The sequence below is a fragment of the Aspergillus bombycis genome (assembly GCF_001792695.1).
Source record: "Aspergillus bombycis strain NRRL26010 chromosome Unknown contig00198, whole genome shotgun sequence".
Taxonomy (NCBI): domain Eukaryota; kingdom Fungi; phylum Ascomycota; class Eurotiomycetes; order Eurotiales; family Aspergillaceae; genus Aspergillus; species Aspergillus bombycis.
Window position 1 is genome coordinate 1 of NW_019170200.1, and position 12829 is coordinate 12829.

The 12829-nt window shown below is 50.0% G+C and overlaps 7 protein-coding genes across 7 annotated transcripts; 1 reads left to right on the forward strand and 6 right to left on the reverse strand.

The window, feature by feature from the left end:
• Window positions 1-24: 24 nt before the first annotated feature.
• ABOM_011933 (acetyltransferase) lies at window positions 25-396 on the reverse strand (the record flags this gene model as incomplete). The annotated part of the gene is made up of 1 exon (XM_022539061.1): window positions 25-396. A coding segment is annotated over one exon (372 nt), but the record flags the coding sequence as incomplete, so codon positions are not given.
• A 709-nt stretch (window positions 397-1105) lies between these two features.
• Window positions 1106-1675, reverse strand: ABOM_011934 (succinate dehydrogenase assembly factor 3; the record flags this gene model as incomplete). The annotated part of the gene is made up of 3 exons (XM_022539062.1): window positions 1106-1185; window positions 1265-1364; window positions 1457-1675. The coding sequence occupies 3 exons, from the start codon at window positions 1673-1675 to the stop codon at window positions 1106-1108; spliced, it is 399 nt and encodes a 132-aa protein (XP_022383231.1).
• A 335-nt stretch (window positions 1676-2010) lies between these two features.
• ABOM_011935 (S-adenosylmethionine-dependent methyltransferase) lies at window positions 2011-2826 on the forward strand (the record flags this gene model as incomplete). The annotated part of the gene is made up of 1 exon (XM_022539063.1): window positions 2011-2826. The coding sequence occupies one exon, from the start codon at window positions 2011-2013 to the stop codon at window positions 2824-2826; it is 816 nt and encodes a 271-aa protein (XP_022383230.1).
• Window positions 2827-3448: 622 nt separating this feature from the next.
• Window positions 3449-4014, reverse strand: ABOM_011936 (mRNA splicing protein SMD1; the record flags this gene model as incomplete). Its single annotated transcript, XM_022539064.1, has 3 exons — window positions 3449-3753; window positions 3861-3910; window positions 4001-4014. 3 exons carry the CDS (start codon window positions 4012-4014, stop codon window positions 3449-3451), a joined length of 369 nt encoding a protein of 122 aa, XP_022383241.1.
• Window positions 4015-4610: 596 nt separating this feature from the next.
• ABOM_011937 (uncharacterized protein) lies at window positions 4611-7485 on the reverse strand (the record flags this gene model as incomplete). Its single annotated transcript, XM_022539065.1, has 3 exons — window positions 4611-5093; window positions 5148-7034; window positions 7111-7485. 3 exons carry the CDS (start codon window positions 7483-7485, stop codon window positions 4611-4613), a joined length of 2745 nt encoding a protein of 914 aa, XP_022383239.1.
• Window positions 7486-8202: 717 nt separating this feature from the next.
• On the reverse strand, window positions 8203-10974 carry ABOM_011938 (uncharacterized protein; the record flags this gene model as incomplete). The annotated part of the gene is made up of 1 exon (XM_022539066.1): window positions 8203-10974. One exon carries the CDS (start codon window positions 10972-10974, stop codon window positions 8203-8205), a length of 2772 nt encoding a protein of 923 aa, XP_022383233.1.
• A 1551-nt stretch (window positions 10975-12525) lies between these two features.
• Window positions 12526-12769, reverse strand: ABOM_011939 (uncharacterized protein; the record flags this gene model as incomplete). Its single annotated transcript, XM_022539067.1, has 2 exons — window positions 12526-12584; window positions 12649-12769. The coding sequence occupies 2 exons, from the start codon at window positions 12767-12769 to the stop codon at window positions 12526-12528; spliced, it is 180 nt and encodes a 59-aa protein (XP_022383240.1).
• Window positions 12770-12829: the final 60 nt, after the last annotated feature.

The following is a 12829-nucleotide window of genomic DNA, read 5'->3' on the forward strand; positions in this document are numbered from 1 at the left end:
AGAAAGGAAAAGAGAAAACAAACCAGGATAATTAGGCTTAATATAAAACGTTCCCAAACACTCCCTCTCCCAATCGCGGCCCTCGCGAAGCCCCTCCTCCTCTCCAAGGACAGCCACCACGGCAAACGTCCCGAACCAGTACTCCGCGAAGCGCTCCAGCGTCATCGGCTCCTCCATCGGATACGTGCACCCGGCCTGGATCTCGGCGCTGAACTCGCGCTGCAGCAGCGCAACCAGGTCCGCGGGGACGCTTTGTGGGCCGTTGGCCACCGGGTACAGCGTTACGGGGGAGCCATCTTTCAAGTGGGCTGGTCGGGGGGTTAGGGTTTGGGAGGCTTGTTGGGCGGGTTGAGGGGCGGGGAGGGTGGTGGTGGGGTCTTCGAGGATGGAGGGCATTTTTCCTTTCCTTTTGGTTTTCTTTTGTGGTTCTTGTTTGGGCTGGGGAGATTGGCGTGTTAATTGCCTTTACTGGGAGGGATTTCTGGGGGAATGGATTGAAGGATGCTGTAGATTGCTTTTTCTGGGGTATATAAAAGTTTAACTGCTTCTTATCGGGGGCGATTAGTCATTGATTTTGGTGGTTGTTTTGGGAAGGGCGTGAGGGAGCCGGATACGGTGTTGATTGGTGTGGGGGGGGGGGGAGTTAACAATAGCCGGATGCATATACATACATACATACTTTTAGATAGGACTTATATTGTTCTTGATTCTTGAGATATGTCTATGCATCGTGTATGCATATGTAGCTACTGGTAGATCACTGCTCTAGTACATCCCTATATACTGAACTGTGGTAACAGTAACCCTTACATGGATTCTATCTAGTATATGTATGTACATGATATCCAAAGCACTGCAAATGATATAATATAATATAGTACATTCTATCATACACCCCATTCGTTAACTGAGTCCCTGCCTAGCATGTCCTTTTACGGACCATATAATATCCAGTATGCCGCCCTTTGTAGCCCCAGACACCGACAGCTCTTGATAATAGAGTACATCGCTACAAGTGTCGTACCGCTCATCACACGGAGGTATATCTAAGACCAGGCAATGCGATCGTCATAGAGTTATCACGGAAACACCACGGTTAACACACTTATTGTTGGCCCTCGCCCTCACCCTCCCCATCGTTCTTGATAGCGTTCATGAGTTCGTATAATTGGCCGATCTGCTGGTCTGCATCATACCCTCGTTAGCTCCCGACATACACCAAAAATGAAAGAGAAAGCGAAAAAGACAGGAAAGAAAGGCATACCACTCATCTTATCCAACTTATTCTTATCCAGTTTCTCTCCAACCCAGGTATCGCCCTCCAACTTCTGGGCGTACAACTGCCACTCCGTCAAGAACCCGATCTACATTCATTAGCTGTGTTCTCCGAAACCATATGCCCCACAAGGTACAAGGTATGTTTGTAGATCACAAGAGAAAATGAAGAAAAGCGTACAATATGCAACGGATTCTCCACATTGCGGTGGGCCCTGAACTCGCTCTTGAGGTAGGAGTCGCCGAGGATGCGCATCTCGGGGTCGAGTTTCTTGCGGTGGACGCGGAGGATGCGGCGGTAGAGTTGGAGGGGAGGGAGGAGGGCGAGGGCTTCGCTGAGGCTGGATTTGGAGCCCATAGTGGAGGGTGTGGCCATCAGCAGGCGGGAGAGGGCGCGCATGTTGGAGGCTTAATTTAATTGGGGGTTTTTCTGCTGGGCGAGTGTATTGGAGAGAAGTTGTTGCGATGCGGTCGATGATGATGGTATTGCCGCGGTTCGGTGGAGGCGGAGAGCGATTGGCCAATTGGAGGGCTGGGATTAGGTTTTTATCGGGTTATCTGATTGAGACTTTAAACTACTGTGCATTTATTGATGATAGAGTACTATCGTATTGCTGCGAAGGGTTGAACGGCGGTATCCTACTGACGGCGATTTTATATTCATAACTGGGTACTTGGAGTGATCATTGCCAAGTGGTGTGGTAATATATATACCAAGGCTAATACGTCAACAAAATGCTCCCCACTCCGTGCACATCCCACGTCTCCTTCGATACCATCTACGAACCCTCCGAAGATTCCTACCTTTTCCTCGATACCCTCGCCTCGCCGTCCGAATCAGCATGGCTCACGCAGCGCTTCAACACGACCCCCTCGTCCCCAGACCAATCCACCGCCTCTCCCCTCGTCGTTGAGCTTGGAACCGGTTCGGGAGTCGTGCTAGGCTTCGTAGCAGCCAATTCGCAGTTGATCTTTGGACGGCGCGATGTCCTCCCTCTAGGGATAGATGTGAATCGGAATGCCTGTATCGCGACCCGTGAGACAGCCAATAAAGCAATCAAAGAACGACAGACCGATAATGAATCACAAGAGCCCAACGGTCAGAAGACGGTGTATCTGTCCTCGGTCATGGCCGATCTAGGAAGCGCCCTTCGCCCAGGTAGCGTGGACGTCCTTCTGTTCAATCCACCGTATGTGCCCAGCGAGGAGCTGCCACGGTTACCCTCCGTGACGGAACAGGATGTCGACGAGACGGGGATGTCGCGGTCGGCGAAGTTTGAGCGCGACTCGTACTTCTTGTCGCTGACGTATGCCGGGGGAAGAGATGGGATGGAGACCACGGATCGGCTGTTGGAGGAGATTCCGGGGCTGTTGACTCCTGGCCGTGGGGTGGCATATGTGCTGTTTTGTGCGCAGAATCGGCCGCAGGAGGTCAAAGAGAGGATAAGGGCTTGGGGGGATGGGTGGCAGGCAGAGACAGTTGGGAACAGTGGTCAGCAGGCTGGGTGGGAGAAGTTGGTTATTGTTCGGATATGGAAGGAAACGGCGTGATGGGATGATGATATAGTACGGATACATAGACACCAAAAATAGAGCAATAGACTAATGACCGAGATGACTGATTGAGTGATGTTTTACAGGCAGATGGACGTTATCATCCATCACGTATTCGTTCCCAAGGTTATCAATTCCTGCGAGATATCGTTTTCAAGTGTCCTATGGCAGACCATGCCACCCGGACTTCTTTAGATGTTGATCCGTGGATCCTCCCACCAACGCATCTCAGCCCGCAATGTCTGATGATCTCGCTTCCTCGTTCATGCGTGATAAAACCCACTCTCCCCGCGACAAGAGCCTATCATGCCTTGAGCTTGTACGAGACCCGAGGTATAGCTGCCTGTCAACCGTGCCAAAAACAACCGCATATAACGTTCGATAGCCTCGTTGATGTCAAGCGCTCTCTCTGTCGCTGAGATATACGACCAGAATCCGACAAGATTATTGAAAAGAAAAAAAAAAGGTAAATTAGAACTCTCTTTTTTCCCGCCCATTGCACGAAGGAATAATAGAAGCTGAACCCTCGAGGTGCAAAAATGAAACCATCGCAGATATCACCCAAAACGAATCAAATCGGAAGAAGAGAAAAACTCCTAGTCATTGTCTATGTTCCCGTTTAGAATCCACGCCCACGTCCCCGGCCGCGTCCACGGCCGCCCCTGCCGCGAGGGCCACCACGGCCGCCGCGAGCGCCGCGGTCAGCCTCCTTGCGCGCCTTGTTCTTAGGCTTCGGCTGGTCGTCGACAAGGAGAGTATCCAGTGGCAGGCTGTCCGGAAGAATGTAGTAGCGGATTGTCGAGCCTCGGATGTTGATGGTGTCGAGCGAGATAGGGTCGCGGCCCTTGGGGGTCATCTTCACGGTGCGCAGCGCGGTGTTCATCTGCGGGGAGACCGACGTGATTGTGCCATGGAGGATTGTGCCTGGGGCTAAGTGTTAGAAGGAACAAAAAAAAAGAAAAGAACATCTGATAGGATGTGTACGAGGGCAATCGGTGGGATTGCCAGGGTTGCGGCAGGGGGAGACTGACCATTCTTCAACTCAATCGTCACCGTCTCATTGGCGCACTTCATCAAAAACCTGACAGCAAGTCATGTCAGTATCAGTCGGCTAGCTTATGGTCGCGAATTGTTTGTGGAAACAGCTCTTCAACAGCTTGAGGCAACATACCGGACAAGCTTCATGGTGACGTGTACGCGCAAAACACCGAAAAATCAGAACAAAGAAAGAGTCCTTGTATTAATGTAAGTATTAATACAGAGTTATTATCTGAACACTGGCAGACTGGGGCGGGACTAGATGTATCTTCAAGCCTTGCGATTGCTGTCTTGCGGCGGTGATTGCAGAGGTGGTTTGTGCTTAGTCAGCCGCCCTCACGTTTCAGTCTTAGTGCAGACATTAATTTCATAGCTTAGTCATAGAATGCATAGAAGCTGAGTTCTAGTGCGAGGGAGAGCCGGAATAACTTAACTTAATGTAGCCCTGGGACAACAATCTCTCAGAATTGGAAGCTTATGTTAATGTGCCTACCAAGCGTACACTCCAAAGAAACATAAGGCGCAGCAGCGTTCATTTCATGCAATGTTATAACCCGAAACATGCAACATCACGCCAACCCCAAATAGAAAGACAGAAATACGAATTCTACTCTGCCACAGTCCGATCAAATGGTATCTCAAAGGTCGCGAAGAAAACAATAATACTGAACAAGTGGAATACAAAGCGGTAATCCAATCGAATCACCCAATACCATGCCAGTGGCAATACGCAAGTTTGCAGGTCATAGAACTCCATGTCGTGCCTTGAAGATGGAGATCTTGTCATCATAAAATAGTATTTCACGTAGCCGAAAAGCCACGCGCGATTTGCTGCTTTCGAGATCAGAATCGTATCCATCTGATGAACTGTGGTCGTCTGACGATAGCTCCGAGTTCGACTCCATGGCGCTCCCAGCGCCGCCATCATCCGAATCGTCATCCTCCGTGTCGGACGGTGCCCAGTCATCACTGCCTGGGACAAAACCCTCGCTGTGGCTGTCGTCCGCATCATCGAAGTCGTCTTTCTCACCGTGCTTGCCCTCGAGGATTTCATAGCACTTGTTGATCATTCCAATGTAGCTTATCCCAACTTCGGGGCGAATTGTAACAATATCAAGGATCTGCAATGCGAGTTCCTTCGGGTCTCGATGAATCGGATTGGTTATGTGAGGAATATGAAGGGCACGTAACTGGGGCATATTGGGGAGCCTCTGGAGAAAGTAATGCTAAAGAGGGTTAGCACGGGATTAGCCACAGAGTACTAATACAGATAAATTTACCCAGTCCTTGGAATGCATCGTCATCGATAGTTCGCGCAGCCGTGGCATACGGCCGCTGGTAATGAAGGATATCATTTCCCGGGTGAACATCCATTTGCGCCAGCGGTTTGTGCTGATCTCAAGCCCACCAGGTGACCGCTCTGTGCTATCAACTAAGAGATGTTTCAAACTCGTTCGATGGTTACGGATCACATTTCTATAGATTGCGTCAACATGAACGATAGAGTCGTACATAGGAGCCTCATGCAAAAATAAGGTTTCCAGTGTATTGGGCGCAATGGCATCCTTGATAAAGAGTAGCAGGTATGGGGACACAGCATCTGTGTGAATATGCTTGAGCTTTAGAGAGTACTCCGACGAGGAGCTATTTACATCTTTATTTTCTGGCGTTGGACTGCTGCGCAGAGCAGCGGATGGAGAAAATTGGCGACGGAGCGCTCTCCAGAGCTTTTCGTGGCCATCGCAGCGAAGTATTGTGAGTGTTGTAATCCGGGGCCAGTCTAGTGCATGCATCATGACTGGGATGGACAAACAGACGCGCTCTAGTTCAAAGACCTCCAACTTCAGCCTATCAGACTTAGGGCTTATCATCGAGGCGGATGCAACGGGCCTGTTGACGCCCAAACACTTGTTTGATGGTTCTGGTAGATCTCCGAGTCTCGATAGTTGGGTGGAATTTGGCTCCTCGGTCGCTTGGGGCGATGTTGCACAATCGATCCTAGGAGCGCCAGTGGTTTTGGGAGAGTGCTCTAGAGGTACCGAATCCGAAAGTTGTGTGGTCGAATGTCCAGTAGAAGAGCCGTTGCTAGCAACATCCCCAGTTGGCGGAACCGACCTGTTGGGCCCCTGGTGACCGTCATGCTGATCCGGTTGCGCCTCTTTCGAGGAAGGCTGATCGGCTGCTAGTTCAAAGGGAAATTGAGTGTGGGGATTACCCAGGAGGACGCCGAGTACACCGCCGACTTTAGGCCAACCGGACACCACAGGGTTGGACGTGTCTTGTTGCACAGGAGACCAGCCTCCTAATGCTTTCAGCCAATTGTACTGATATACTCTCGAGGAAATCCCGATGCGCAGTTCTTTTAAGCGCTCTCGCGAGCGCTCGATGAGTACAGCCATTTCCTCGAGATATGACGACTCATCTATATCGAGAACGCTTAAACTCTTCAGCGGGGGTAAGATTGAAAGAGTAGGATACTCTACATGGGCGTAATTTTGTAGACGCGTTGACCTAGCAGATGTAGAGATAAAGGGAGACGGCATGCCTGGGAGTGTCATGTCTGATGGTGTCCGAACCATACGTATCATGGAGTTATCGTGCCAACGAACCCAAACACGTTCTAGACGGCATTCATGTCCCGGTCGGTCTGCTAGAGATGATAGCGCTATCCAAACGTCCCGCAAAACCCCAGTCGGCATATCCCAGATGAAAGACTCTAGGTTTACCATGCGAGCGATAGCCAACGCTACCAACGTTCCCAGCATTTTGCCTGTTTCTTTCGTCACAGAGTACTCTTGGACACACTCCGGCGGTCCATTTCCCACAGAAAATTTGCGCGTATATTGTGCATAGTGGTTCCCTCGACGTATCCTCCGTATACCGTCTGTCTCAAGTCGGGAGCCTTGATGAACATGCTGGGCGCTACAGCCGCAGTGATGACAGGGCGCAACGGGACGGTGGGGTGGAGGAAGCTCGTGGAAAACATCTTCGCCCATTACTAGTGTTGCCAATCCATATGAAAGAGCATCGACACCTGTGGGATGGACAGATGGTGACATTGGCTCTGGCCATACGATATCAAACCGAGAATACATTTGAGGAATGGCCAAAGCATGCAGACTGAAACATGTCAGAGCTAGCGAGGTCAGGTCGTTGGTATGCGTCACCTATATCGTCAAAGAAAATTACTATGATTAGAAACAGAAAGAAGGAGTTGTCTCAAAGGGAGTTGACCGTGCTTACTTCTTTAATGATTACCTGCAATATATCCATGGGTAGGTCAAGCAAGTGCAGAGGCCGTCTGGTACCACCCATAGCTTTGCCATCGTATACGGACCTATTTTCTACCGGTTTCACTTCGGAGGTTTCGACTTCCTGAGCCTGTAAGGTTTTCGTACATGGTGCTGCTGAGTTACACAGGGTCCCCTGTTGGTCACTTATGGATTCTAACGCAGGTTGCTTGTACTCCACAAAATGCTCTTGTCCCACCTCGGAGGTCGTACTCGCACTTGAAAGAAACTCATCATCGTCGTCTGAGTGCTGAGTTGAATCGGTGCTAACTCTAAAACCTGCGTACGCACTGCTAGCTTCTGCCATGTTATTGACAGATGAGGTCATCTCGTACTAGCTGCGCACAGGCACTTGATATAGCTATAGGACATCACAAGGCCAATATAAGCTAGCGAAGTAGAGTGTAGCACAGTCAATACGAAGGCCGTGCTCCTTGTGTCGCGATAATTCCTGATTGCTTGATTGTTGAGGATGGCGCGGAATCTGGCGGGTCAAATCCGGGGTAAACGTAGTACTGTAGGGAATAGTATTAATGAGTAGCTGAGGATGCGGCGGCGGAACCACCAAATGGATTGTGCCACAGAATGATGCCTATCCAATCAAACTCGGTCAAGTGTCGGACACTCAGAAGTACCTGTGAGAGACGAATCGCTTCAAAATAGCTTTGGCCAGGAGTACCAGTGTTCCATGAATCTTACACAACCCCGTCGGGAGCTGAGCAAGGTTACTGGGTTGTGGAAGGAATACCGTCTTCTTTTGTTGGGGTATTCGTGAGCCTGAGGTCATTTAAAGTCACACTAACAGCGGCACGTTCGCCGCCTTAGGCCGATCAGTCACCTTCCCCACACCGCACGTGCCAGTTGCTTAGTTCTATGATCTCTACTCTTGTATCAGCGACAACTAGTATACGGAGCACATTATGTCCAAAGCATTCAGGAAAACACACATCAGTGTGTGAATTGAACGAAAAGGAAAATTCTTAAGTATATAACTTTATGATCTTTCTGATATCTGACAAACTTTGACAGCTAACAGTGACTCATCTTATTTACTGGAATCAGCGGTGGAAACCACGTCACAAACCCGACCAACAAAGCCCTCAAGTCCGGAAGGTGAGCCTGAGCCATGTGGAGAAACGAATGCAGTCGATGCCCCTGGCATGAGAAGTATGCGAGACCCAACTTCGACCCATTCAACCGACGTCACGAAACAACATGTAATCTTGACATCCCCAACATCCAAATTGGCCGACGACCTGATCATATAGTTTAGTTCGGATTGGCTACCTTTATCGCGGTCATTAACATCGCTATCAAAGCTGAAGAACTCAGGTTCTGTTGGCGACGGAGGCGAAGAGACGACTTTATCGTCCGCAAGTGCCATACAAGTCACTTTAACCGTGGACCGAATGTTGGCAATGTATACGATCGCGTTCCCTCCCAGTAGCAGTGGTGGGGATAGCGATGAAGCGAATTGACTCGAGTCAAAGCTAGCGACAAAGCCCGTGTGGAATAATAGTGACTTGGGAATGGAGTTGGCAGGTGGTGCTGGAAAGCTGGCCAGGATGATTCCTTTCCGAACCCTACCAAGCCGAGGAGGCGGCTCGTCTTGGGAATTGGGAACAGGCTCCACGCCTACTGTGCCTACTTGGTCTTCGACTAACTTCCGGACGGGCAATCGGAGGTTCCGAACACTGACTACTCGGACACGTTGCCAGTGCGCTTGAGTTGGGTAGGGTATCTTTCCCGGAAATGATCCTTGGACAAACGAAGTAGAAAAGTCTCCCGATGATGGCCTACTCCGAAAGGGTTCAGACTGAGGCTGGGCGTCTGAGTATCGCTCTGAACGAGCCCTGCCTCCATGTTCCGGTAGGGCGTTATCTAGAAGGGGTCCGATGACCAACTCGTCACCTATTGAAATTGATCCGTAGCGGACTAAGCCACAGAGAACCACACCGTGGTTCTCCTTTGAAGACTGTTCCGCGGACATTGAGTAGACTTTCGATGGAGGAATGGCAAATACCTCGTCTACATCGAAAATATTTGTAGGAAGTGCCGGCGGTGGCAGTGCCTTCGACGGGGAAATGGTTCGTAGTGATGGTCTTGCGGGGATTGGGAGATTTCCCAGCAAAGCATGTAACCTCCCTATTCCTGAGCCATCGACAGCACTTGTAAGGATTATTGGAACGGTAGAAGACCAATTTTCTGTTGTAGCGATCAGCTTCTTGATTTCCATATTATCCTTCGTTCCGACGTGATGCAGGTCAAGTGATGCCTCAGTTCTGCCAGATTGCACAGGCAGCATGGCGGGCTTTTTGCCAGAAAGCTTCAATGCCGATAGAACTTTCGTAAGATTTTGTTTCAGGCTCGCGCGAGATGCAAGGTCCATCTTCGTGATAACCACTATTGTAGGGATCTCTAACTTATTGCAGAGGTCGAGGTGAGACAATGCCAAGTTGACATCGGTGGTTTGCTCCCCGGGGTCGGGTTGAGGCTCCTTTGTGGCCTCATCGTCACAATTGGCCGGAATACACAGCAATACATAGTGCGGAGCCCAGCTGATCAGGCCCCGAAGTGTAGACTTCAGATAACGAACCGACCCCGGGAGGTCAGAGACGAATGCTAGACGTCCCTGTGCTGAGGCTGCATGTACATCATCCCACGCTGCAACATTGCCCGATGAATAATTGACTACATCGAGGGTGTCCTCGGACTGTTCATTGGCGGCGTACCCTATCAGCTCATGCGCAACTGAGCTAGTGATACCGGAAGAAATTTCGTGCCGATGCTTGAGAAGACCAAGTCTGCTGGTACCTCTTCCATTGTCGAGGATGGATGAGGTCAGTGTACCCAGAAGTGACGATTTTCCAGCTGTAGTTGGGCCAGTGATGGAAATGCGTAATTGCTCCGTTTTGGAGTGATCGCCCTCCAGCCCTCCTTGCCTGGCCACCAGTGACGGTGAGTTGCCCTCGTAGGAGCCATTCTTTGGCGATTCAATTCGGTAATAGTCCCAGTCCGGACTCACAAGAGCCTCGGCGACCCAAAGATCTTCTGCATGGACCTTGCCAACTTCGGCATTTGGTGCACATGCGTCCTCAGTCCATTCGCAGTTTCCAACAATTACCTGGCGAAGAATTTCGACCTTGCAACCAAGGCTACCTGCCATCACCTGTAAATTCAACAGGCTTTCTTCCAGCTCGTCATGAGTGAGTCCGACAAACGTGCCATCGTCGGCAACCCCGATCTCGTACAGAGCACCCTGGCTCTCCTCAAGACCAGGGAGTAAGCGAGCCGGTTTCTGAAGGATTCCAGGTTCCAATACTGCCTCTGGGAGAACGGGGAGCACAAGATTGGCAACAGTAGACGAATGGAAAGGCGAAGATTGCTGTAAACGCCACAGAAGTTGAGTGGTCAATTGTTGCAATCGTTGCTGACGGCTCTGGGTAGATCGGACTTGAAACTGCTTCGAGGCTGTTTCAGAACTAGAAGATGTTGGAACCGGGGTAGACAAAGGCAAGCGGGAATGATAGGAACCGCCAACGAGATGACCGGTAGACATAGCTGTATAGAGTCTCCTTGCTCGAAGAAGAAGATGCAGCTTGTACTCAGTTGGCCCTTCTTGCGGCTCCGGCTCTAGCTTCGTAATACCATAGTCAGATAAGACATTGGGATCTGGGCGATCCAGATTGGTAGCAGAATGATTCCGAGTCACTGTGCGGCCCCCTGTCCCAGCTACCTGTGGGGTGGAGGATCCAGAGGTGGACCACGGAGAAGAGACCCTTGGAGGGTCAGGATCGTAAGTAAAGATAGACGCCATACTTCAGGCTGCTCAAGACAGTGTATGTCAAAAACAAGCTGCAGTTGTTTATCGGAACAGCGTGATGAAGCGAGCGGTTGAACAGAAAGTGACTCAGATAGGTAACAGGCTAGGCCGAGGTATGCGAGGGGGTAATAAACAGTGTAAGTGCCAGCAAGCTTGGGATACTTTACATAGGTTGTAGAATGCTATTGATAATCGAGTCATCTTGAGTATCGACGTTAGAGATGTAGTTGTGGGCGCAATTGGCCGGAAGCTAGACAAGTCCTTCCAAAGAGAAGGTCCTGGAAAGTCATACAAACATGGGCAGTTGACACTTAAAAGGACGCCGACGGCATGGTGGAGAGCATACAGTGAGTCACTTGGTGTTCCCTGGCATCACATCGTCTTGTACTGGATGACATGATCCGGTCAGGTGATGCGTGATGTAAGCATGTGAAGGGCCACGTGGTGGTTACGAGCCTGAGGCACGACGTCAGTATCTGTCGAGAAAGTGTTTCCCGACTTGCAAATACAGTCCTTCCGGAGAAAATATAGCATGCATGGACAAAGAATTCGACTATGCGCACTAGAACTTAAGGTCCTGCACTTATCAAAGTTGAAATATCAGACGAGATGTTTGAACGCGTAGATAGTTCGCGCCTATGCTTTGGAAGTAAATAGTGCAGGCTTAGCCAAAAAAGAAAGTATGTACAATATATATCACTATATCCGTCAATTTAGTGCCCCCTTACTCCACCATGAATGTAGATATGAATGCTGAGTTGTCTATATGTCTTTTATAGACTCGCTAAATCCTTATCTTGAAAAGGATTCGAGAATTCGTTCGCTGTTCTAGGCTCCCTATTCGCCGAACGCCGCTCCTGTGAGGGTATCGGGGGACGAGCTTGTTTCGCTGCAGTCATTCGAGAGTGACTTTGAAAAAGGCAACGTGATGCTCCGAGTTGAACAGTATTGTTGTAGAAGTATTAGGTTGTTGGGATTCGATGGAGAGTTCACTCCGTCACGGGCGCAATCATCACTCGCTTGATGTTTCCCTGCCTCCACCTTTACATTTCCCTTGAGAGACATGAATATTTCGAGCAGTTGTTCGCGTGAATACAGCACCACAGCTGGGGCATTCTGCTTTGGCAACCACGCCTGACTTCTCCCTTTGATGGCGGAGTAGGTTGCTAAAAGTTGAAAATTCACGACCGTTGCATCCGTGATCCCAACATTGCGGCTTCGGTCGGAAGCTAATGACGCGAACTTGCTGTTCTGGGTCTGAGCCTGCCGGTGCTGTATCGGGTGACGAGTATACTGTTCCTGGTGTCATTATATGTTGTGACTGAGGGCTCACTGCTAAAGAGCTTGGATTTGACCTTGAACTTCACATGTCAGTGTACAAGGTCGAGATAACGAGTGTGGGATGACTGACGATAGCGAAGGAGCCTGGGAATAATAATATTCTTGATGATTAACTAAGTATGAGGGAGGCCTAGAAGCTAGTCAGTGTCGTGATTTCTTTTTGGATACCCTGGCAACCTTACGATGAAGTGAACGACTGTTCCGCTATTGTTGGTGGGCTGCCTGCAATGTGGCTGCTGGGAAAGGAATATGGAATGGAAGAACTATGCAATACTACGAGTCAGTAACTTTGGTCTAACGAGCAGTGGCTGTAGGGAGATGGCCTACCTTCGGGGGTGCTGACGGCTTTGAAGCAGACCCGGGTGTGGCGAGCAAAGATACTGAGGTGCTGGAATTCCCGGCTGATAAAAGCCTTGCGTTGTGGCCTGCGGAGTATGATATCCGACATGGTATCCAGTAGATGGTGGGAGAGTCTGTGGTTGGGAAAACGGTTGTTGGTCCATAGCCA